Here is a 25,823-nt window from a genome sequence, read left to right as displayed (position 1 = left end):
CATACATTATGAACACCAAAAACACTGTGGTCCCTTGGAGCGGTCTCCAATTCTGGTTCACTTTTAAATGAACGTTGAACTTTTAATGAAGTTTGGTGCATTTGAGTAGTACTGTATATAGAATCACCCTAACCGTTAACATTGTCTTCTTGGAGACCTAATCAATATGAAACCACACGTAACCAAATTATGACTGCCAGCTAAGAAGAACTTACTGTGTATGTCTTCTGTATATTCACTATATTCAACATGTCCTTGCCAGAGCCAAAGATTCCATTCAAGAGAAAGCTGCAGGATGTTGAGGTGAAGGAGAAGGAAACGGCAACACTGCAGTGTGAGGTACCAGTGTCGGGAACAAAGGCTAACTGGTTTATGGAGGAGACCCGTCTGGAAGAATGCACCAAGTATCGCATGGATGTGGAGGGTACCCTGCGCCGCCTCACTATTCACAATGTCACCACCAACGATGATGCCGTCTATATCTGTGAGATGAAGGAAGGCAGTCGCACCGTGGCCGAACTTACAGTGCTGGGTAAAATCTTTGAGAGGAAGCCCATCACCACCATTCCAATATGGTTTATTTTGTTAGCTTGAATGATGATGGATTACTTGTGATGTGATGTTCTTTCTGCATTTTCAGGCAATATCACTAAAAAGCTGCCGAGGAGGACAGTGGTGCCGGTTAGCGATACTGTGATCTTCTGTGTGGAGCTGGAGAAACCAGTAGATGATGCATACTGGACCAGGAATGGGGAGAAGCTGAAAGAGGACTCCCGAATTATTATCGCCCGGATTAACAGACAGTACACACTGACCATTCGTGAATGTACCGCGGAGGACTCTGGTGAGGTGGCCTTCATCGCCCATGACTGTAAGACCTCCACCCGCTTCTCTGTCACAGGTGAATACATTTGTAAATCAGACCACTACCTTTACAAATGATTTTACAAAAGTTTTTTTGCATTCTTGTGATTCAAAAGCCTCATATCTGCCACAGGAATCACAATTTTATGACACTACAGCTAGTATGTGATGGTGTTCGTACTCCATTTATTTGATGGAGTATGAGTGGAAACAATTCAACACAATTGCTTGTGACATTTACAGTAGAGAGATTCTTTTTCTCCTTATTAACAATAATTTTAACTCTGACCTCAGCACCGAGGAAACACCCACCAGATCCCCCAGTTGAACCAACGGTGCGGAACAAAACAGATTCATCGATCACACTGTGCTGGTCTCCACCGGACAGTGAACGGCCTGTGCCCATCACCGGCTACTTCTTGGAGCGCAGGAAGGTTGGAGCCCAAACCTGGGTTAAAATCACTAGCACGACTGTGTCGAGCACTGAATATACCTTCAGCGAAATCCCAGAGGAGGCGAGCTATCAGTTCCGTATCTCAGCGGTCAATGATTTCGGTCAGAGTGCCTACTTGGAGGTTCCTGGAACATTTTATCTTGGTGAGAAAGGCTTTGTTGTTTGCTGTGGACATTCATAAAATACACTGCCTGGCCAAAAAAAAAAGTCGCTGTTTGGATTTAAATTGGCAAATGCTTACGAGTCAATGATTGGATCATTATTGCACTGATTATTATGGATCTATCATGTTATTTGTTTGGGAACAGTTCTTTTAACCCTAATTGATGGAGTGTGTAGCTTTTCATTTCTTAAACAACCATGTAGGAAGACACATCATGGCCATATTCCAGGATGACAATGTCAAGATTCATCAGGCTCAAATTGTGAAAGAATGGTTGAAGGAGCATGAAGAATAATTTTCCATCAATAGGTGCATCCATTTTTTGGTCAAGATCTTGTATTGACAATGCAATTCAAGCATTCTGTAAAGTCTACAGCGACTTTTTTGGGGGGCTGGGCAGTGTATAAACCAATAAAAAGTTATATAAATCAGTATATTCCAATAAGTATTTTGGAATTTGTTTGATCAGAGCCCACAGCGTCAGTGAAGACAGGCCTGGTGAGCTGCTGTGCACATGCAAACGAAGAAGCCACCTTCACTGTGGAGCTCTCGGGCGTATGTTCTGGCTCCTGGACCATAAATGACCGAATGATCCGAAGTGGATCTGAGTATCTGATCACACGCTCAAAGACCACACACACGCTGGTCATCAGGGAGGTGTCCATGGCGCTGAACGGGGCACAGGTTAAGTTTGTGGGTGGCGGATCTCAGAGCGTTTGCACGCTTACTGTGAAAGGTAAGAAAGGAACAGTTTCTGAAAACTAAAGTACAATAACTTCAACAATGTTCCTGATTTTTTTTTTTCTCTTGATGTTCTTTAGCTGCACCTTCACGTTTCACCAGTAAGTCTTCTCAGGTTGAGGTATTTACTTTCAGCATGCACTCCTCTGCTCAGATGCACACAGAAGTGTCCGACTCAAGTGTCCAGGTGACAAAATGCACGTTTTTTTGTCTTGCAAAATCCAAATAAAATGTTTAAATATACATTAAGTATTTTACGTTTTTTTAAATGCTTGCTCCTATCAGAGTTTAAATTGTATTGTCCAACAAGTGGCACAGTTGACTTTTGAGATGCATTGCCCTTACAAAACAGACAAAATCCAAATATCTACAGTAATAGATGTACCCAACATGATGGGTAATAAGTCATTGTACCCAACATGATGGGTAATAAGTCATTTTTTTCTTTTTGACAATTAACTACATGTACTGTCTGTGCTGCAGGTTGTTTGGATGAAGAATGGGAAGGAGCTGAGGATGGGCAAAAAATATGAAGCCACAAGTGTGGAGCGCAAACGCATACTGACAGTCCACAACGTGGACCTTGAGGACGTGGGCATTTATGAATGCATGTGTGATGGCGACAAAATGTCTGTCCAACTTACCCTTAAAGGTGAAACAGGCAATTTTTCTCTTCACTTACTGACCTTCAGTTACTTTAAGCTTTTTATAGCCTCTATTTCCAACTAGCCTCTATTTCTGTTTTAGCCTCTCTATATATTTCAAGCTTAAAATGATATTAATTATACAATTATTTACATATATGAAAATGGAACAATTTTAAATTGAAGTGCGTGCTGCTTGCAGTCTTCTATTTAGGAATTTCCCAAGAATTAAAGTCATTGCTGAGTAGTCAGTGCTTCGTATATCCCAGCTTAGTACAGAGATTTCTGAGTGGATAAATGGTGCAAGCGGTCAGTGTTGACAGCTAGGAACAGCTGAGCTCAAGCTACTCAACAGGAAGTGTTAGAAGATGTGTTTTAACACTTCTGCTTAGCACTCATACACTCAGGTATCATCTATTAAATATGCTTTGGGGTGAGATGAGTATTTATGATGTGCTCTCAATGCTATTTAAGGTACTACTATATATATAGAAAACTATTAGGATACAAAATTAGGCTAAACAGGATGTACAATTTATATTTAATTTAGCTTGATTTTTGGAAATAATTTAAAATGATACTGATATCATACTTAAAACAATTTAATAACTATATTTATTATTGAATTTTGGGAACATAATATTTAAAAAGTTGGTAGCTGCATAAACCCAATTATAAATGCAAATACCCTCACATAAAGGCATAAAAACGAAGTTTAACATATTTTACAGTAGAATTACATGTATTATATCTTTTTTAAATATAAATATTAATTTTTCACTGTATGGTAACCAATGTTTTTTTTTTACAGCAGCATTTTATATTATTTTTCCATTGAAATGGCTAACATGATCAATGCAAACTCATATTTAATATACATGTTCCTGACTGTTAATGTAAATGTAAATCAGGAGAGTTTCAGTTGTCACATCTGTTTGTTCGTTTTTTTTAGTGTCACAAGACATCTGTTATATTCAAATGGACAGTGGATGTGACTGTTTCTTGCCATGTTTCTATAATCCATTTCATATTCCTAATCATGTTAAAATTACAGAGAGGTATGGCATCTAATCCTCCATTTTACCCTAACAGAAGAACCAACTAAGTTTGTTAACAAGCCGAGGACTCAGCCCCAGGAGAGTGATGCTCTGGTGGGCGACGTGGTGTTGAGCTGTGAGGTTGCTTCTCCTGGAACCGCTGTTGTGTGGAAGAAAGAACAGATAGAAATAACGGAGGACAAGAGGACAACGTTTATGTCTCAAGGGACGCAAAGGAAGCTGGTCATCAGGGGTGCCAAGCAGAGCGATGAAGGACACTACTCATGTGAGACGGCAGAGGACAAAATGACATTCCTGGTCAAGATAAAAGGTAAGACTATGCGCTAATTAGTCTTAAACTAAAAATTTAAATGAGCAGGATTAATCAGACATGCCACAATACCTAATTAATGTCATAACTTTATGGTTTTTTGAACAGTGAAGCTAAACGCTAAATGCTCCTACAGCTAATAAATGATTTAATAAGTGAAATTAAAAGTTATACCAGCCTTGTATAAGTTATATTAAAGTTTAGCATGTCATTTATCATACCATTGTCAGATCTTACTGTGGACAGCAATGGTCCTTTGAAGGTACAGCTCTTTCCAAGAAGTATCTTGAACCTTGAATACAAAAAATTCTAGATTATTTTCTGGGAAAAAATCTCTTTGAGATAATTTAAATAACATTTATTATTAGTCCAGTGTGGTTTCGTCCATTTTGGAGATCTTTTTGCGGTGTAGAACTACATTTTTTTTTTTATGTTTCACTAAAAGAATAAATGTCCTTTTTAGAAACTCGGGCTGCTTTCTCCAACAAAGATTCTTATCAGAAAGAGGTGAAGGTTTCAACTTCCCAGAAAGCCACTCTGAGCTGTGAAGTTTCTGACCTCAAGACTGAGGTGAAATGGTTTAAGGATGGCAAGCAGTTGAGCTCCAGTAAGACTGTCCACATGGAGTCAAAGGGCAAGAGCCGTCAGCTGGTGCTGGAGAACGTGGAGAAGAAGGATGCTGGAGAATATACCTGTGAAGTTGGAAATGAAAAGCTGGTCTTCAAGATTCGGGTGGAAGGTAAGAACAACATGCCAGTGTTTTGTCTTGTTTTTTTTAAGGTTCCATTCACTCAATTAAACATGACCAAAGTTTACATAAAACTAAATGTAGTTTCTGATACTGTATTCCTAAATATTGATTTCTACACCAGACATTCAAGCCGCCTTCTCCAACAAGGACTCCTATCAGAAGGAAGTCAGAGTAGCAGTTTCCCAGAGGGCCACACTGAGCTGTGAAGTTTCTGACCTCAAGACTGAGGTGAAATGGTTCAAGGATGGCAAGCAGTTGAGCTCCAGTAAGACTGTCCACATGGAGTCAAAGGGCAAGAGCCGTCAGTTGGTGCTGGAGAACGTGGAGAAGAAGGATGTTGGAGAATATACCTGTGAAGTTGGGAATGAGAAATTGCTCTTTAAGATTCAGGTGGAAGGTCAGAAAAACATGCCAGTGTTTTATCTTGCTTTTTATTTATTTTTATTTTTATTTATTTATTATTTTTTGTTTTTTAAGGTTCCAGTGACTTACTCAAACATGATCAAAGCAAAGTTTACATAAAACTGAAAGTAATTTCTGATACTATATTCCTAATTCTTAATTTCTGTCCCAGACATTCAAGCTGCCTTCACTAACAAGGACTCATATCAGAAGGAAGTTAAGGTTTCAGCCTCCCAGAAAGCCACACTGAGCTGTATGGTTTCTGACCTCAAGACTGAGGTGAAATGGTTCAAAGATGGCAAGCAGTTGAGCTCCAGTAAGACTGTCCACATGGAGTCAAAGGGCAAGAGCCGTCAGCTGGTGCTGGAGAACGTGGAGAAGAAGGATGTTGGAGAATATACCTGTGAAGTTGGAAATGAAAAACTGGTCTTTAAGATTCGGGTGGAAGGTAAGAACAACATGCCAGTGTTTTGTCTTGTTTTTTTGTGTGTTTTTTTAAGGTTCCAGTGACTCAATCATACATGACCAAAGCAAATTTGACATAAAACTGAAAGTAGTTTCTGACACTATATTCCTGAATCTTGATTTCTGCCCCAGACATTCAAGCCGCCTTCTCCAACAAGGACTCCTATCAGAAGGAAGTGAAAGTTTCAGCCTCCCAGAGGGCCACACTGAGCTGTGAAGTTTCTGACCTCAAGACTGAGGTGAAATGGTTCAAGGACGGCAAACAGTTGAACTCCAGTAAGACTGTCCACATGGAGTCAAAGGGCAAGAGCCGTCAGCTGGTGCTGGAGAACGTGGAAAAGAAAGATGCTGGAGAATATACCTGTGAAGTTGGGAATGAGAAACTGCTCTTTAAGATTCAGGTGACAGGTATGGAAACATCCTTGTGTTTGTCTATTGGCACTCTGTTTTTATTTGAGTTTTTTCTTCTTTATGGAAGATACCGCAATTACAATACAGTAAGTCAACAAAGATTAAGAAAACCAACTTTAAATATAACAATGGGGTTTGATACAGTATGCCTTGCATCTGGTCAAAAAAAGCATGCCAAAAGATTTCATTAATGTGTCTTTATAGATACAACTATTTATATACTTTTCTTTCTTTAAGAAGTGATGCACTTATAGGCAGAAAAATGTGTTGCCTGTTTCAGTCTGCAATGTAATTTGTTTTGTTTTTTGTGTGGAATGATTTACGGTTTATGATGTATTCCTACATTTTCAAGTATAGAGTCCTTGCAGTATCTGTTGTTTAATATTTTGAGTGATATAATTGCCCAAAGAGTACTCTTTTCTGATATTGTCTAATGCCCAACCAGACATTCAAGCCGCCTTCTCCAACAAGGACTCCTATCAGAAGGAGGTGAAAGTTTCAGCATCCCAGAAAGCCACACTGAGCTGTGAAGTTTCTGATCTCAAAACTGAGGTGAAATGGTTCAAGGATGGCAAGCAGTTGAGCTCCAGTAAGACTGTCCACATGGAGTCAAAGGGCAAGAGCCGTCAGCTGGTGCTGGAGAACGTGGAAAAGAAAGATGCTGGAGAATATACCTGTGAAGTTGGGAATGAGAAACTGCTCTTTAAGATTCAGGTGACAGGTATGGAAACATCCTTGTGTTTGTCTATTGGCTTGCTGTTTTTATTTTATTTTTTCTTCTTTATGGAAGGTACCACAATTACAATACAGTAAGTCAACAAAGATTAAGAAAGCCTACTTTAAATATAACAAAGAGGTTTGATACAGTATGCCTTGCATCTGGTCAAAAAAAGCATGCCACAAGATTTCATTAATGTGTCTTTATAGATACAATTATTTATATACTTTTCTTTCTTTAAGAAGTGGTACACTTAATAGGTAGAAAAATGTGTTGCCTGTTTCAGTCTGCAATGTAATTTGTTTTTGTTTTTTGTGGAATGATTTACGGTTTATGATGTATTCCTACATTTTCAAGTATAGAGTCCTTGCAGTATCTGTTGTTTAATATTTTGAGTGATATAATTGCCCAAAGAGTACCGTTTTCTGATCTTGTCTAATGCACAACCAGACATTCAAGCCGCCTTCTCCAACAAGGACTCCTATCAGAAGGAGGTGAAAGTTTCAGCATCCCAGAAAGCCACACTGAGCTGTGAAGTTTCTGATCTCAAGACTGAGGTGAAATGGTTCAAGGATGCCAAGCAGTTGAGCTCCAGTAAGACTGTCCACATGGAGTCAAAGGGCAAGAGCCGTCAGCTGGTGCTGGAGAACGTGGAGAAGAAGGATGCTGGAGAATATACCTGTGTAGTTGGAAATGAAAAACTTGCTTTTAAAATTCAGGTGACAGGTATGGAAACATCCTTGTGTTTGTCTATTGGCACTCTGTTTCTACTTTAGTTTTTCTTGCAAATGAAAAAGATCAAAACTACAGTAATACAGTGAAGCTTGACAAAAGCTAATTCTACATGTAGCAATAAAAAATTGGCCTTGGTGAAAGAGACCATTGATATTATTAACATGTGTTTGTAGATTTAGTAATACATGTAGTTTTTCTGTTCAAGAAGTGGTACATTTTAAATTTAAAAAGCAGTGTTTTGCTGAATTCAGTGCTACTAAAAAAGTTTTAGTCTGCAATGTGATTTGGATTTATTTGCTTAAAATATAGACCACAATTTATGATCCATTCTGGCTGTCTCAACCATCCAGTCCTTATAGTATCTGACATCTATAACTTTAAGTAATATATTGACTCAAATAATTCTGTTTTGTTATATTGGATCCATGGTGCACTGTACCTGCCCAACTAGACATCCAAGCTGCCTTCACCAACAATGACTCCTATCAGAAGGAAGTCAAAATAGCTGCTTCCCAAAAAGCCACACTGAGCTGTGAGGTTTCTGACCTCAAGACTGAGGTGAAATGGTTCAAGGATGGCAAGCAGTTGAGCTCCAGTAAGACTGTCCACATGGAGTCAAAGGGCAAGAGCCGTCAGCTGGTGCTGGAGAACGTGGAAAAGAAGGATGCTGGAGAATATACCTGTGAAGTTGGGAATGAGAAACTGCCCTTTAAGATTCAGGTGACAGGTATGGAAAACATTTTGGCTCTGTTCATTTTGGCTCTGTGCATTTGGTCATCAGTGGTTGCTCTTGGCCACACCAAATAACTTATTCACAATTTGCACTGATAAGTGAAATATGTCAAATCTTAACAGTCTTCTTTTGGTTGTTTAAAATCTGCTATGAAAATATTTCTTCTCTAGTGTCATATTTAATGTGTCACTTTAGTATTGACTTTCTCTGTAAATTGGCAAACTAAACTCTTTGAATGAAGTAAACTCTTTATACCTTTTCATTAGAGTTCAAAACTGCCTTCACCAACAAAGACTCTTATCAGAACGAAGTTAAGGTTTCAGCATCCCAGAAAGCCACTCTGAGCTGTGAAGTTTCTGACCTCAAGACTGAGGTGAAATGGTTTAAAGATGGCAAACAGTTGAGCTCCAGTAAGACTGTCCACATGGAGTCAAAGGGCAAGAGCCGTCAGCTGGTGCTGGAGAACGTGGAAAAGAAGGATGCTGGAGAATATACCTGTGAAGTTGGGAATGAAAAACTTCTCTTTAAGATTCAGCTGGAAGGTAAGACTTTCTAGGACATAAGTGGACCTCCATTAATGAACAATCTTCTATCTTCCTCCAGAACATGGTTACAATTTAGTGAATATTTCTTATTTTTTATTCAGATGTCACTACCAAATTCCAGAAGACATCTGTGACAAAAGAAACTGTGATGGTCGAGTCAAAAGAGAAGGTTATTTTAAAAACCGAGGTGATGTCAGAGAGTTGTAGTGTTAAGTGGTTCAGGGATGGAGTGGAACTAAAAGATGGATCAAAGTATGAGATGAAACAGGAAGGTCGCTCACGTGTCCTAATTGTTAACTCCTCTGAATCTAAAGACAATGGCACTTACTCCTGCCAGACTGCTGATGACAAGGTGGAGTTCAAGGTTCAGGTCAAAGGTAAAAGCTAATTTGCTATTTCAAAGCAATGAAAATTTTACTGCATATTTATTTAAAAACAAATTTCAATGCAATTGTCTCTATACTTATACATATGAAGTTTTCAAAGTAATTAATGTAAGATATAATTGCGCTTATTGAAATACTAAATCTAACTGTTTGCAGACAAAATATGATTTAATTTTTCCCCTCAATTATTCCATGCAGAGGTACCTTTAAAATTTGTGGTGCCATTGCAACCGGTATCTGCAGCACTAGAAAGCACCATGACCCTTTCCTGCACCCTCAACAAAGCCACAGGTAATGTCCTCTGGAAGCATAACGGCAAAGAAATCAAACCGGGCGGCAGATTCAGCATCCGCACTGATAGAACCAACTGCATCTTGATTGTCTCCGCTGTGGCTCAGGAGGATGAAGGGGAGTATAGCTGCGAATGCAAAGATGACAAAACCACCACCAAAGTCACCACTAAAGGTAAGAACCATCAGTGTCATGTCTGAAAGTCATAAATTCTCATCAAATGAACGAACGCAACTTAAAGGATTAGTTCACCCTAAAATGAAAATTTCCTAATAATTTACTCACCCCAATGCCATCCAAGATATCCATGTCTTTCTTTCCTCATTGGGAGAGAAATTATGTTTTTTGAGGAAAACATTTCTGGATGGACTTCATCCAACAATGGACTTCATTGGTTACCATCGTTTTTAAGTCCAAATCAATGCAGTTTCAAAAGTCTTTGAAGTGTTTAAAGGGGCTGTAGAGGTTGTTATTTAGCAAAACGATAGGTCATTTAAAAAATATATATATAATTTATAGACTTTTTACCTTCAATAGTTCGGATTGAGCTGATCAACAAACAGACAGGGAACTACGTCATCACGTTGAAAGGTCACGCCGACGCCGGCAGAAGTACCGCCCCACTGTTTACAATGCGAGCGTACGTAGGAGGATAGTTCAAATAGTATTGTTTGCTATTATATATATAGTAATAGTATTCAGTGAATATGAATATGAATAGTATATGAATAACATTCTGATGAATATGAATAGTAGTTCAAATAGTATTGCCGGCGTGACCTTTCAACGTGATGACGTAGTTTCCTGTCCGTTTGTTGATCAGCTCAATCCGAACTATTGAAAGTAAAAAGTCTATAAATTATCTTTTTTTTTTTTTAAATGACCTATCGTTTCGCTAGATAACAACCTCTTCTTCAGCTGTGATCGCGTACAGCCCGTTTAAACACTTCAAAGACTTTTGAAACTGCATTGATTTGGACTTAAAAACTATGGTAATCAATGAAGTCCATTGTTAGAAGAAAAATCCAGAAATGTTTTCCTCAAAAAACATAATTTCTCTCCCACTGAGGAAAGAAAGACATGGATATCTTGGATGGCATTGGGGTGAGTAAATTATTAGGACATTTTCATTTTGGGGTGAACTAATCCTTTAAGATTGTTTTAAGTGATAGATGTTTTGAAATTTTCAATCTAATTTCTCACAGCCCCACGTCTGGTGAGGTTCACTACCAAGCTGAACAATGTTGTTGCAAATGAAGGCAAAAATGCCATCTTCAAATGCTCTATCACACCAGCCGATGTCAGTGTCAGATGGCTGCATAATGGTCTTCCTATAACAGCTAGTCCCAAATTTAAGTTAGCTTTTGGAGGAAGCAGCTACTCCCTCACTATCATAGCTGTCACTCAGGAAGACGCAGGAGAGATCAGTATCGATGCCGATGGGAAAGTGTGCAAGGCCACACTCCAAGTACAAGGTAAGGATAACTGTTAAGCGTAATGCAACATATCCGCAGGCAAGCACATGTTTCTCAGTACACACATATCTGTATCTTGCAGAGCTTCCTGTCACATTCACGAAGAAGCTTGTAGATGTGACTGTGCAGGAGCAGGACACAGTTCGGTTGGAAGTGGAGCTGAGTAAAACCTCAACAGATGTGAAGTGGATGAAGAATGGTGTGGTTCTACAGCAAGGAGGAAATCTGGAGATTCATGTGGAGGGTTTCAAGCAGACTTTGGTCCTCAAGAGCGTGGCATATGCTGACAGAGGACATTACTCATGTGAAACCCTAGATGACAAGACCCAGGCCAAACTGACAGTAGAAAGTAGGGCTTCCTTTATTGTTACTCCATGACAGAGTTACTCTTTCAATCATAGTATTTTTATTCCATATGTTTGCTATGATGACTATATATAACCTAGTAGTTAATAAAAATTTACCATGAAAATCATTAACCGAAATGCACATTCAATTATGCCTTCCTAAAAGGGTCTCATCATTGGATTTCCATTGTTTTTTTTACTTTTCAGTTAAGAAGATTCAGGTAGTAAAAGGCCTGAAAGAGGTGAAAGTACAAGAAAAAGAGACCATCACTATGGAGGTCGAGCTTAGCAAGGCTGATGTAGAAGGATCCTGGAGCAAAGATGGAATGAAACTGAAGGCAGGACCCAATATCATCATTACAGCATTAGGCACCAAGCACAGCCTGACTATGTCCCAGCTGAAGACAAGTGATGGTGGAGCTATTACCTTTCAAGCTGAGGATGTCCATACTTCTGGAAAACTAATTGTTACAGGTTAGTTTGTATATTGGCGTCTTTACGTTTAAGCCCACTTATAATTCTTGACATGCAAAGGGTGTAAGTCGGTAATTTAGGGTTAATGCATCATCCATAATTGGGTTGTGCTCTTAAGTGAATTGCAATATTCAGTAAGATATTTTTTTCAGTAAGATAGTATTTACATGAGATTAAGTTTAGTACTTGTAGAAGCTCCATATCCAATATTTTAAACAATATAAACTATATTAATTTTCACATTTTATGTTCTTATAGTGTCCTTGAGCATGATTAACTTTTTGCAGCCTGTGTGTAAGAGTCGGTTATTGGGGGTTTAGTAAGGTGTATATGAAACTTATGAAAAGAACAATAACGTAAACACCAGTGTTAAAATCTAGAATGATTGCAACCGTAATAATTGGTGTTCTGTCCACAGAGCCAGCTGCGAAGATCCTCAAACCCCTACGGGATATCGTTTCTCCTGAAAAGGAGAAAGTCACATTTGAATGTGAAGTATCAAGAGCAAATGCTGATGTCAAGTGGTTTAAGGTATTAGTAATTCAATTTAGAATTGTTAAAAAAGAATTTGTGTAGTCACATATGAATGGAATATAAAATAATTTTGAAAATAGAACTAGGAAAAGAAAATGCTGATGTAGTTGTGTCATTATTGCTCTATCAGGATGATGAGGAACTAAAGCCAGGAAAGAAATTTGGAATTCAATCCCAGGCCAACAAGCGAACCCTCCTCATCCACAAGTGTGCGTATGAGGACCAGGGCCAGTATATGTGTAGAACAACAGATGACAATACTTCAGCCAAGCTCACGGTTCATGGTAAAGATGAATGAATTCTGAGTGGGAGATACTCAAACATTCTGTAGTGTCACATGAATATATGATTGTATTTGAATTCTTGCAGCCCGAGATATTAAAATAGTAAAGCCACTGCAGGACACAGAGGTGACAGAGAAGGAGAGTGCAACGTTTGTTTGTGAGGTCTCTCACGATGAAGTAGAGGCTCAGTGGCACAAAGGGCATGCCAAGCTCAAAGCTGGAGACAACATCAAGATGAGGCAGGAGGGTGAGTTGAACTGAATGTATTAAGATCAAACAAGCATAAATTCAGTTCCAATAGGGACAGATCAATAACTCTCAAACTCATTTAAAACTCTCTTTCTCTCAGGAAGAGCATACATACTACTTTTCAAATCTGTAAAGGCTGAGGATGCTGGTGAAATCAAGTTCACAGCTGAGAAGGCCTCTTCAACTGCTAAACTAAAGGTTAAAGGTTTGTGGTCATGTGTCTATCATATCTGCATGCATTTTGCATTCAGTGTTAAGACTAATGAACTACAGCCTGGGCTGTGTAGTGTTTCTACTGTTGTCTAACAAATCACCCCCCAAGTCACCTTATAATCGTTACAGAACTGCCTGTCAGATTTGTGAAGAAACTGAGAGACAAAATCGCCATGTTCAAACACCGCGCATACTTAGAGTGTCAGGTGTCACGGGCCAGTGCTAAAGTCACATGGTACAAGAACAAGTCGGAGCTCAAACCCAGCGAGAAGCACGAGATCACCAGTGAGGACATCTACAGGAAGCTCACCATCATCGATGTGGACTCTGATGATGAGGACACATACATGTGTGACGCCATTGATGATAAGACTTCATGTCAGCTACTAGTAGAGGGTAAAAACCTTTTCAGTTATGATTAAAATAATAATAATAATAACGTTTTAGGATGAAAGCACAACTGAATTCATGAAGCACAACCACACACTATTACAGAAGAAAACTAAAAAGAAAACTGACTGTAAAAGGGTGGACATAATGTAATTGCATGTTTTTACTTATTTGATAACAGTTTGTAGATCAGTTTTAATTGATCTGCAACAGACGAGTATGAGCCTGTTTGTGATTTTAACTATATTTAAAAAATATAGATAAGTATTTATCTTATTAATTTGCCCTTTTAAACAGGGACAAATTAATGTTTGCTTACAGTTTAAATTTCTGTTATGTAAATTTAGCCTACATGCATTTTGTTTTATTTGTCATAAGTTTGACTTTTCTGAAGTCTAAAGTCTTTTTAAAGAATTTTATAACAAACTTTTTATGTAGCAAATTTTTTGACACAGCACTATACTGTATCATCACAACTTTCAGAGCAGGCTATCAGCATAGTACGGGAGCTGAGTTCTGTGGAGGTGACTGAGCCATTTGCCGCCCACTTTGAAGTGGAAGTCAGCGTGGAGACAGTCAAACCAGTGAAGTGGATGCTGAATGGGGAACAGCTGAAGGAGAGCGCAGATATCGAGATGGAGAAAGAGGGAACCATGCACCACCTCACTTTTAAGAAGACCAAGGCCTCCATGTCAGGCCCGGTACAGTTCACAGCCGGAAAGAGCAAATCAACAGCTGAACTCAAAGTGAAAGGTTAGGGACTTGGTTTAACCAAGATTTGCAAAGTAGCCACTCCAAAAGTGATCTAATTTGAATCTAATAATTCCAATTAAATAGTTTTTGATAATGATACATGATATAATTGATACAGAAATGTTAGCTATTGTAGAATTTAAATTGCTGCAAAAATGTTTAGGCTGAGTGCTTTGAAGAGCTTTAAAAAGGTTTATTTTGTTCTGGTTATATGTTTACTACAGATGAAATGTAATGCTGTAGAATATAGTAGTTTTGTGAACTTTTGTTTTCAAAGTCACTGTTCATTTCGCCCCATAGAGCGTCCCATTGAAGTCCTTGAGCCTCTCAAGGATGTGTCAGCCAAGGAGAAGACTTCCACCACACTGTGCTGCAAGTTCTCTGCCCCACCAAAAGAAGTGCAGTGGTTTAAGGGTCAAACTGCTTTGGAGGCTTCTAGCAAGTACAGCATGAAGCAAAAGGACGCCAATGTGCAGCTGATTATACAAGCTTTGAGTGCAGAGGACTCTGGAGAGTATCGCTGTCAGGTCGGGGTCTGTGAGAGCAAAGCCGTTCTCAAAGTAGAAGGTAAAGTCATAAAGAAGGCATTCGAAGCATGTTGTTTCAAATTGCATTCCCTTTATACATCCAGCCCGCTAGGGTTAGGGTTGCTTGTAAGAGGCTTTGACTACACCAAAAGGCATTATATAGGTGTTGTTGGTTCCACTCTGATAAAAATGTTTTTTTTTTCTTGATATAGTGCGTAAAATCCAGATCACCAAACATCTGACAGATGTTGAGGTGGATGAAGATGGTGATGCTATGTTCACCTGTGAGGTTAACTATGCTGATGAAGAAGTCCAATGGACGCTCAATGACAAGCTGCTGTTCAACAATGAAGTCAATGCCATCACCCATGTGGATAAGACCCATACACTCTCTCTCAAAAACCTAGCACCTGAGGATGGTGGGAAGGTGTCATTCAGCATAAGAGATGTAAAAGAAACAGTATGCCTGAAGGTCAAAGGTGAGGTCATATGACAGTGTCTAAATAAAACAGAAAAGCTGAATGTGAATTTTTTAACAGATTTTGGTTTGATGCACTTTTTTATTTATTGACATTCAGAAAAGAAAGCTGTATTCCTGAAGTTGCTAGATGATGTAGTTGCAGAGGAGAAGGGTACAGTGACCCTTAAGTGTGAAGCCTCAAAGCCCAGAGTGGCCCCTGTGTGGTGCAAAGATGGTACAGTCTTGTCTGCAGGCCAAAAATATGAGCTCCTCCATGATGGTAAGTCCTTGGGACTGACTATCCACGACGTCATGCAAGCTGACGCTGGGGAGTACAGCTGCGATCTTGGCACAGACCTCTCCAAGTCCAAGGTCACTGTTAGAGGTATGTCAACAAACTATGGTAATACTGTTGTGTTATAGTGACACTGTAGTGTCATTTATTGTGTTTTTTACATTTATGTTTTTTTTTAAAAGATGTGTTTTTCCAATAATGCCTTTGTTGTTGACCCCAGATATCCACATCGGGATCACCAAGCGTCTTAAGTCGATAGAGGCCAAAGCAGGTGAAAACTGCACATTTGAGTGTATCTTGTCCCGGGAAAGCTCAGAGAAGTGCTCCTGGAGCTTAAAAGGCCAACCTGTCACTGATGGAGGCCGTTTCCAGATAAGCAGCAAAGGGCGCAAGTATACCTTAACAATTAAATCAGTCTCAGCTTCTGATTCTGGTGAGGTGGTCTTCACTCTCAAAGATTTGAGCTCAAAGGCAACACTTTCTGCTGAGGGTGAGTAAGCGCAATAAAAACAAGAGCAATGAATTTGAATCAAGTTTTAACACAAATCCGGTTTTGCTTAATCAAGGCGTATCTTATTTTGGGGGGGTAGGTGAAGTTCCTACCATATCTAAAGAGCTACAGGGTGTTAGTGCCAAAATTGGTGAAGATGCCGTATTCTCCTGTGAGCTTTCTCAATGTGGCCTGGAAGTGAAGTGGTCCAAGGATGGCAAGTCTATCAGAAAGAGCCAAAAATATGAAATCAGTCAGGAGCAGACGCTCATAAAGCTGACAATCCACAACGTCACCGACAAGGACTCTGGAGAATATAGCTGCGAGGTCACCGGTGGTCCAACCTCCAAGGCTAAACTGGAGATCAAAGGTAAGGATTTTAAACCTAATGTTTTTTTTAAAATATACAACGGAGGAAATCCCATACTCCTAAAAAGGAGAAATATATTTACCTTAGTGTTTTATTCCCTCTGTAGAACTGGCCAACAAATTCATTTGTGAGCTAAAGGACGCCACAGCAGAAGAGAATAGTGCTGTCTCCTTTGAATGTGAAACCGCCCATCCCGCCTCTAAAGTCACCTGGCTGAAAGGAACAAAGGAGATCAAGGCTGGAGGAAGGTATGAGCTGACGCAGAAGGGAACCGTCCTCATCCTCAACATGAAGGATCTGGAGAAGAGTGACAGCGAGGTATATACCTGTGACATTGGCTCTACAAAGAGTACAGCCAAATTGACAGTGAAAGGTAAGAACCTTGGTGTTTATTGCAATGTATTAGCTTAGCTTGAAAATAATGCCTTGAAGGCTGAGAATCTTATTTTTTTAGATGGACAGATTCCAGACGCTTACAGATTAGATTGCTTTTATCAATTCTTTATTAAATAACTCCTCTGACAGTCAAGTTTTCGTTGAATATGAACACGAAAGTCAGAGGGAATGTAGGAAGGCAAGCTTTGAAAATATTTCTGGTAAGTACAGTTTAAGACAGCATATGTGTTGTATAGTTTACTTTCTGCATTTTTGCATTTAACTTTTGGGTTTCTGTGTGGCGATGTTACTGCCAGGTATTTTGCTGATGGTCTCATACATTGTTGTCTGCAGAAGATCACCTTAGTTCAGAGTACTGCCACTTTTATATTATACTTTCACAATTATGTTTGTACTCTACATGTAATTTAGATTTCTAGCAAGTAAGTTTAATGAAAATTTGGTTAAATAGTCTTTTTTTATATATGTTGTTACTTGTGCTTCTTATTACAACAATTGATGTTATAGAATATATTTGTACTTTGTGCCCGGTGTGGCCATTGTGTCATGGCATGTGCACATGTATGATAATGTACCATTAGAATCCTTGTCTTATTTATTTTAAGATTTATGAAGAACCCATTGAGATTTCCAGTTGATGTCTATCAAGCTCTCTGTCGAATTGTCAAATTTTTGAAATGGCACATCAGCATTTGTGCTTTGTGTTGGTTTTGTGAGGTTCAGCCTTTGAATATATAGTATATCATATTTTTATCCATGTAGTCCTGGTACAATGGATGTATTGGAATCGTTTTTTTGTTTGTATATTTCTGTGATTATAGAAAATTTTGACCACCAAGAATGATGTAAAGATGTACATTAGTAGCCTAATCCCATCCTGATACAAAATAACACCGAACATCGGCTTATCATAACTTCCTTGTCATGCCTTCATCATTTCATCCCAATGATCCTCCATCCTGTCTTTTGGACGTTAAAACTATGAAGAATTTTAATTATATGATGCTTGTTCGTTCTCCAGTGGTGCCTGCCAAGTTCAAGGGGCAGATGAAGAACCAGCAGGTTACCGAAGCCGGGAAAGTTTTACTTTCCTGCGAGCTCTCAAAACCTGGCTGCCAAGTGCAATGGAAGAAGGGAACTGAAAATGTGAAACATGGGGGAAGATATCAGATAACGCAGAGGGACACCATGTTTGAGCTACAGATTTCAGATGTAGTGACTGAGGACAGTGGAGAATATTCATGTGAATGTGGAAACGAGAAAACAACAGCAAGTGTTGTTGTCAGTGGTATGGATAAAGCTTATTCATTGCAAGCAATACACTGAAATGTCAACGCATATGTTGTCAACTAACTTGATTATTATGTAGGATAATAATTATTGTACATCTTTGATTTATCACACAATTACACTTCAGCATTACCGGTGGTCTTCAAACGTGAGCTACAAAGCCAAGAGTGTGAAGAAGGAGACAGTGTTACTCTTCACTGTGAACTCTCAAAATCTGGAGTTCCAGTTGTTTGGAAGAAAGGAACACAGGTACTCCATTCTGGGGAAAAGTACCTCATCAAGCAAGATGCAGCTATTTTTGAGTTGAAGATTGCTGATCTCAAACCTGAAGATGCTGGACAATACACATGTTTGTGTGGGGACAAAAAGACTACAGCAAACATTAAGATCAAGGGTATGAAGTTCATTCAGTCTTATATATGTCTGCTTTTTCCATATTCACTCTTTCCTGAGTACAAATATTTTTTTATTTTTACCTTTACTGGTTAGTTGCCTGAAGGGAACTTTTATAGAGATAACTTTTTAAGATAACTTTACTAATACAAAAACTTCCCAATCTTGTCTTGTAAGATGTTCTGTCTTATCTTGTCTCCAGTTGTCTTTGGGAGGTTTGTGAATGGTTTTTCATGTTGTGCTTTTTAATTGTGTCCAGAGTGCACTATACTAACAAACTGTTACAACACCAATTGCTTCTTAGCATTACCCCTGATCTTCAAACGAGAACTACAAAACCAGGAGTGTCAAGAAATGGACAGTGTTACTCTTCAATGTGAGCTTTCCAAACAAGGAGTGCCTGTGGTTTGGAGGAAAGGAACACAGGTGATCCATTCTGGAGAGAAATACCACATCAAGCAAGTTGGGTCTACTTTCGAGCTGAAGATCACTGATGTCAAACCTGAAGATGCTGGAGTCTTTAGTTGTGATTGTGGGTTTGACAAGACCTCATCTACCATTACCGTCAATGGTAGGAATGATGTACTGAATGTAAACACCATCATGACACCCGTTTTATATTTTATGCATTTCTTTTTTGAATAGTGATTGTTTATGGAATTACTTAAACACAGTCTTCCACTGTGCCGTGAAGTTATTTTTGATCAGGAGTTTATCTTATACTAATGGTAAAATTTTGTTTTGCTCAATTGGTAGGGCTCACAACTGGAATACATATTAATTGTTAAGATTGGAAAGACTTCTCTTCAGTCCAGTTCTTTAATATTGTCTTGAGTTGTTTGTGTAATATGGTTCCAACATTTCTTCATGGTTCCTTAGCATTACCAGTGGTCTTCACACATGAGCTACAGAACCTAGAGTGTGATGAAGGAGGCAGTGTTACTCTGTCCTGCGAGCTTTCCAAACCTGGCATCTCTGTGCAGTGGAAAAAAGGAAGCCATGTTATCCAGTCTGGAGGAAAGTACATCATCAGGCAGATTGCCTCAAAGGTGGAGCTGAAGATCACTGATCTCAAATGTGAAGATGAAGGAGACTACACATGTGTGTGTGGTGATAAGACAACCACAGCCAATATGAAGATCAAGGGTATGAATCTTTCTTATTCTTTCTGGTATTTAACCATTCTTTCCTAGCTGCACTTTTCTGACAAAAAAAAAGTGTTACACATTTGAATATTATTGTTTGTTTGGTGTTGGTGAATATTAATGTTGCATTTGTTATGTTAGGTTTTCACTGATATCCTACAGTAGATTTGAAATGCCCCAAAATTGTAGTTGTTCATCGTGTAGAGCAAAATTACGCTCTTGCAGATGACATGCCAAAGCAGAAAACCATAACTGGAGATGTTGTTGATGGGGAAAAGAATATTTCTGTAAATTATTAAATATAACTTTTAGATCATTTGTTGTATCCTGCTGTGGCTCCACCTGCTGTGCAGTTATGCCATAGTCTGACAGACATCTGTTTTGGTATTGCCTCAAACTTTTCTTCTTTGCAGTCTGTCTGTTTTGCCTATTTAGTCAGTTTAGTGAAGTTCATTTGTGGAACAGAGATATAGTTTTAAGGCTTCAGCTCTAGTCTGACTTGAGTCACAATTCTGTCTTTGCTTTGTTTTCTTGGTCAGCAGCCTGAATCCTTCTTGTTTGGACATGCTAAACTGTCTGGAATCTGTCAGTTTTTGGGTGCTTTCATTTACTCAACATGCATGAATGCTATGGTAAAATAAGTTGTAATCCAAGACGTCTGCCTGTTCTGTATTTGCCATTATTGTCTGACATGGGCGTTGCTATTTGTGCTGTAAGATCTTTATGGTTTTAGCCAAAGTCTCCAATTTACATGAATGTATCTTTTGCCATTCAGAACTAAAGTTCCTCAGTTCTACCGCTGCCCCTGAAACAATCCTCCATAAACAGAAGAGAGAGAAACAGGCAGTGCTCAGTGGTATGAAACTGTTGCGCATTTGATGTCGTGCAGCACCTTTATGTGCCAATGAAAATGTGAATCCCAGTCAAAATGTTCAGTGATGCATTCTTGTGATTGGAGCGGCATGTGGCCATGCATTTGCTTTTGCATTATGACCGCATTTTTATTTGAAACTCTTTTGTTGTGGTGTGTCTTAATTCTTGATGATAATCGTTACTTTTCTACATTTAAACTTCTTGTCTGTGCATTATTGCTCCTTTTGGATATTGTTAGCGACTGAGACTTTTTTATTTTTACAATTTCTAGAACTATTGCTCCTACATTTTGCTACAGAACAATCTTGAGGGAAGTAGCTGCTCCTGTTTTAAGGTTTAAATAAGTCACTATTTAGATAAGGAAACATGAAGCACATGTTGCTAACATGATATTGTTGGCTTTTTTCTCTCTTATATACTTTCACTTGAAAATAAGTAGCCAAATGTGCTTTTTTCTCCTTCAGCTTTATCTGCACCACTGCTTGTTTTAGTGTCATACTTGGTGAATATTTTGATGATTTACTCTATTTAGAGTGTTTCCCACATTGTACTTGCGAGGGCGAGAGTGGATGACGGTTGTAAGGAAGAAATTACTGGTTTGCATTACATGATATTTATCTTTGTTAGTGTCCTTGGTTTAGTGAAAGTAGCTGGTTTGGGAACAGCAGCACTGATGCTTTACATTACCAAATGTGATGGTCGCTTCCACAACATTGAATATCATGGATATAAAACATAAATTGTGTCCTCTTGCTTTGATTTTTCAGAATTAATTGCATAAGATTATTTCATTATTTCAAGTCTAGACTGTTGGTGGCATTATAACTTAAATGTGTTTGGAGGTGTTCGTCATTTTTTGTGAACTTGTTTTTAATTGCATCCTCCAACTGCAGCCTGTGGGATTTTTCTGTCAGGAGCCATTCACTCTGCTATTTGTCTGAGCATTATTCTTTACCTTTGCAGGCTGTTCTTTCATCATTTTTAATTTAAAATCTTTTTTTTCTTTTTCTGTTTTGTGTCTCTATATTTAACACAGTGCCGTTTTGTGTCTCTATATTTAACACAGTGCCGTTTTTAGCAGTTCGAAATAATCCAAAAAGTTATCCATCGTCTTAAAATGGATCTGCCATACTGTTTATAGATGTAAACTGATGCAGACATTAAGATTCTTGACTACTTCAACACATCCTGTCACCAGTCTTGATGTGGATGTTTTATTTATTATTTTTAAAAGATCACAAATAGATTGTTTTAAATGACCATGTTTCCCTTTAGATAGTCTTACATTTTTTAAATGTGTCAACAGTGAAGACTAGATGGCATTCTTATTCAACTTATACACATTATTGATTTGATGGTTTGTTCTTCAACTTTCCTGAATTAGGTGTAATATTTAGAAAGCATTTGCCTGTACAGATTTTGTTTTATTATAGAATAGTGTAAATATGACTTCAGCTGTAAATTCAGAAATACTCAATAAGTGCTTACCTCAACAGCTCACCCAGTTCAGTTTACACAAGAACTGTTAAACCAAGCGTGTGAGGAAGATGACAGTGTTACTCTGCACTGTGAACTTTCAAAAACTGGAGTTCCCGTGATTTGGAGGAAAGGAACACAGGTGATCCATTCTGGAGGGAAGTACCTCATCAAACAAGTTGGGGCTACTGTTGAGTTGAAGATCATTGATGTTAAACCTGAAGATGCTGGAAACTATGCTTGTGATTGCGGAGACAGCATCACCACCGCTAACATCAAAGTCAATGGTAGGACTTAGCTTTTATTTGAACCCTCTTCAACAGTGAAGAAGCTTCCTGTTTTCTGATCTACATAGATGTCCTTCAATAATGTCCTAATTTATGGTAGGGTAGGGTAAAGTACTGTGTATTGGCTTGTCAGATGTAATAGGTTGTTTGTCCAGATTATAGTTTTTCCATTTACATAATGGTGGCTGTTTTCATCAAAAATCTTACAAGGTGATAAAAATATAAGTTAAGCAATTGCAGAAGAAAGTTTTGCATCTATGAGTGAAAGGATTTTTTTGATGAAAAGTGTAAATTAATCTCACAAGATCATGTTCCTGGTTCAACTACTTTGCCTGACTTCTTCAGCAATACCAGTGGTCTTCAAAGATGAGCTACAGAATCAAGAGATTCAAGAGAAGGACAGTGTTACTTTACACTGTAAACTCTCAAAACCTGGAGTCCCTGTGATTTGGAGGAAAGGAACACAGGTGATCCACTCTGGAGGAAAGTATCTCATCAAACAAGTTGGCTCTACTGTTGAGCTGAAGATCTCTGATGTCAAACCTGAAGATTCTGGAGACTATGTTTGTGATTGCGGAGACAGCATGACAACTGCCAACATCAAGGTTAACGGTATGAGAAGACCATCTGCTTCAAGAATATTTTCAACGTTCTAATACATCTTTGAAATGCATGGTCACGTTCATTACTTGGTTACTTGATAAATTCCACCATTTATCAAGTTAAGGTCAAAAAAGAATTGGATTTAATTTGAAGCATTGTTTGGAACGTTGCATTTGTGTTGTCATGATCCTCTCTGGAAAATATTTATATCTGTATGTCTGGAACTAAATATCTGGCATCTCATACCACTCTTTGAATTGTCAGCTCTTCCAGTCATCTTCACAAAAGAGATGCAGAACCAGACAGCTATTGAAGGAGAGAGCATCATCTTCCAATGTGAGCTCTCCAAACCTGCAGTTCCTGTGGTTTGGAGGAAAGGAACTCAGGTGATCCACTCTGGAGGAAAGTACCTCATCAAACAAGCTGGCTCTACCGTTGAGCTGAAGATCACTGATGTCAAACCTGAAGATACTGGCGACTACGCTTGTGATTGTGGGGACAGCGTTACAACTGCCAATGTCAAGGTTAACGGTAGGAGAAGACCCCACTGCTCCATGAATTTTTCCATCATTCTAATCCATCTTTGAAATGCATTATCACTCTCACCCTGTGTTCATGAAGTGTGAATGATTCCACAGTTTGTTATGAAGATAAGCTAAGGAAAGAAACTTAATTGTAACCTGTACTTTAAGGCCTTTGTGTTGTCTTGGTCTTACTTGTCTGGAAAATAACTCTACATATGGAATTAAATCTCTTGCATAATATGCCACTCTTTGAATTGGCAGCACTTCCAGCCATCTTCACACAAGCACTGAAGAACCAGACAGCTGTTGAGGGAGAGAGCATCCTCTTCCGGTGTGAGCTCTCCAAACCTGCAGTTCCTGTGGTTTGGAGGAAAGGAACTCAGGTGATCCACTCTGGAGGAAAGTACCTCATCAAACAAGTTGGCTCTACCGTTGAGCTGAAGATCACTGATGTCAAACCTGAAGATACTGGCGACTACGCTTGTGATTGTGGGGACAGCGTTACAACTGCCAATGTCAAGGTTAACGGTAGGAGAAGACCCCACTGCTCCATGAATTTTTCCATCATTCTAATCCATCTTTGAAATGCATTATCACTCTCACCCTGTGTTCATGAAGTGTGAATGATTCCACAGTTTGTTATGAAGATAAAGCTAAGGAAAGAAACTTAATTGTAACCTGTACTTTAAGGCCTTTGTGTTGTCTTGGTCTTACTTGTCTGGAAAATAACTCTACATATGGAATTAAATCTCTTGCATAATATGCCACTCTTTGAATTGGCAGCACTTCCAGCCATCTTCACACAAGCACTGAAGAACCAGACAGCTGTTGAGGGAGAGAGCATCCGCTTCCGGTGTGAGCTCTCCAAAGCAGACATTCCAGTTGAGTGGCGAAGGGGTGAAATTGGTCTATGCCCCTGTGCTAAATATGAATTCAAGCAAGATGGTCACCATGCACAACTTGTCATACATGACCTTGAACCTGAGGACTCTGGTGACTATATTTGTGATACCGGAGATCGCCAAAGCACTGCATATTTGGAAGTCAAGGGTAGGCTTGGATTGAACCCTCGGTCTAATAAAAGTTATCATAATCCTGTTTGAATTTGAAGCCTTTATTTGATGACCTTGAAACACTTGTTTACTCGCCTTTTGCAGCACTGCCAGTTCTTTTCAAATCATCACTGAAAGATTTGGATACTGAGGCTGGGGAAAATGCAGTGTTTCGATGCGAACTTGCGAAACCTGGAGCCAAAGTCATCTGGAGGAAAGACAAGAGTGTAATAGAAGCAAGCAACAAGTGTCAGCTGAAGCAAGATGGAGCTGTTGCTGAGCTTATTATTTACAAGCTGCAGGGAGGAGACTCAGGAGAATACTCGTGTGAGACAGAACATGATCGGACATCTGCCAAACTCACCGTGAAGGGTAGGAATCACCTGATAAAAGTCCTCATCTCTCCTAACTTTACCTTATCATTCTATTTTGATGATCACACATCTACTCCATATACCATCCTCAATACTACACCATCCATCCTCTCTTATGATATGCTTGCCACCGTTCCCAGATCACTTTAAGCACCTACTCTGTGCACGTGGTTTTGCACTTTAAATTTAACCTTTTTCCAATGCATTCCCACTTACTTTTGCTAGTTTATTTATTTACACTTTTCCCTTTGCAATTTAACCTTTTTTATATAAAGGATAGCTATCTTTATCAAAACCTTGTGAATTTTGTTTAAAAAACTTGCTTGTTTTGGTTGTTAAATCACCGAGAAAGTTTATTCATCAAATTCTTTGGCCTGTTGACTACTCCTGATATTTTTATATTATTAGAATACATTTTTCTTGAAGTTGCTTGTTGCTTTCTTTGCAAAATGAAACCTGAATTTGCTTTCAGAACCTGAAATCACAATCTTAACTGGCTTGAAGAGCTGCATTGTCAATGAAGGCGAGGACGTTCATTTCGAATGCCTTGTCTCTCATGATAATGCACTCATTGTTCAGTGGACACTGCAAGACGTCCCACTACAGAACAATGAGATGAATGAAATCCGAATGGAAGGCAAAAGGCACACACTCACACTAAGAAGTGTCACCCAGAAAGACTCTGGCACAGTGTCCTTCCATGTGGGTGCCCACACTTCTTTTGCTTGTCTTACAGTCAGAGGTAAAACCGAAGAACTTTTTAGATGTATTTATTTTCACTCCTTGAATGATCACAGTGGGTTTCAAACACATGCACTGTTGTGCACGTGTTTAGTGTGTCTGATCATCCTATATCCATATATATATTCAATACATTC

At 38.9% G+C, this 25,823-nt stretch overlaps 1 protein-coding gene across 1 annotated transcript in view; it reads left to right on the top strand.

The window, feature by feature from the left end:
- Positions 1–25,823, top strand: part of obscnb (obscurin, cytoskeletal calmodulin and titin-interacting RhoGEF b) — a 55,360-nt gene that overhangs the window by 4,479 nt on the left and 25,058 nt on the right. Inside the window, exons 3-45 of the mRNA XM_084399581.1 lie at positions 263–532; positions 641–901; positions 1,159–1,461; positions 1,951–2,217; positions 2,303–2,409; positions 2,706–2,874; positions 3,959–4,234; positions 4,698–4,973; positions 5,107–5,382; positions 5,560–5,835; positions 5,985–6,260; positions 6,709–6,984; positions 7,432–7,707; positions 8,168–8,443; positions 8,716–8,991; positions 9,096–9,371; positions 9,579–9,845; positions 10,877–11,146; positions 11,229–11,495; positions 11,701–11,967; positions 12,386–12,498; positions 12,632–12,785; positions 12,871–13,032; positions 13,135–13,239; positions 13,377–13,643; positions 14,121–14,390; positions 14,691–14,957; positions 15,130–15,396; positions 15,496–15,762; positions 15,893–16,162; positions 16,263–16,532; positions 16,639–16,905; positions 17,950–18,216; positions 18,346–18,612; positions 18,916–19,182; positions 19,491–19,757; positions 22,126–22,392; positions 22,738–23,004; positions 23,260–23,526; positions 23,781–24,047; positions 24,303–24,569; positions 24,677–24,943; positions 25,418–25,687. Of these exons, the coding sequence (XP_084255707.1) occupies positions 263–532; positions 641–901; positions 1,159–1,461; positions 1,951–2,217; positions 2,303–2,409; positions 2,706–2,874; positions 3,959–4,234; positions 4,698–4,973; positions 5,107–5,382; positions 5,560–5,835; positions 5,985–6,260; positions 6,709–6,984; positions 7,432–7,707; positions 8,168–8,443; positions 8,716–8,991; positions 9,096–9,371; positions 9,579–9,845; positions 10,877–11,146; positions 11,229–11,495; positions 11,701–11,967; positions 12,386–12,498; positions 12,632–12,785; positions 12,871–13,032; positions 13,135–13,239; positions 13,377–13,643; positions 14,121–14,390; positions 14,691–14,957; positions 15,130–15,396; positions 15,496–15,762; positions 15,893–16,162; positions 16,263–16,532; positions 16,639–16,905; positions 17,950–18,216; positions 18,346–18,612; positions 18,916–19,182; positions 19,491–19,757; positions 22,126–22,392; positions 22,738–23,004; positions 23,260–23,526; positions 23,781–24,047; positions 24,303–24,569; positions 24,677–24,943; positions 25,418–25,687 (10,827 nt within the window). The remainder of the gene's footprint in view (positions 1–262; positions 533–640; positions 902–1,158; positions 1,462–1,950; positions 2,218–2,302; positions 2,410–2,705; positions 2,875–3,958; positions 4,235–4,697; positions 4,974–5,106; positions 5,383–5,559; positions 5,836–5,984; positions 6,261–6,708; positions 6,985–7,431; positions 7,708–8,167; positions 8,444–8,715; positions 8,992–9,095; positions 9,372–9,578; positions 9,846–10,876; positions 11,147–11,228; positions 11,496–11,700; positions 11,968–12,385; positions 12,499–12,631; positions 12,786–12,870; positions 13,033–13,134; positions 13,240–13,376; positions 13,644–14,120; positions 14,391–14,690; positions 14,958–15,129; positions 15,397–15,495; positions 15,763–15,892; positions 16,163–16,262; positions 16,533–16,638; positions 16,906–17,949; positions 18,217–18,345; positions 18,613–18,915; positions 19,183–19,490; positions 19,758–22,125; positions 22,393–22,737; positions 23,005–23,259; positions 23,527–23,780; positions 24,048–24,302; positions 24,570–24,676; positions 24,944–25,417; positions 25,688–25,823) is intronic.

The sequence above is a fragment of the Rutilus rutilus genome (genome assembly GCF_951802725.1).
Source record: "Rutilus rutilus genome assembly, chromosome: 24".
Lineage (NCBI taxonomy): Eukaryota > Metazoa > Chordata > Actinopteri > Cypriniformes > Leuciscidae > Rutilus > Rutilus rutilus.
Note: the sequence above shows the minus strand (reverse complement) of the source record. Positions and strands in the feature narration are given on the sequence as shown.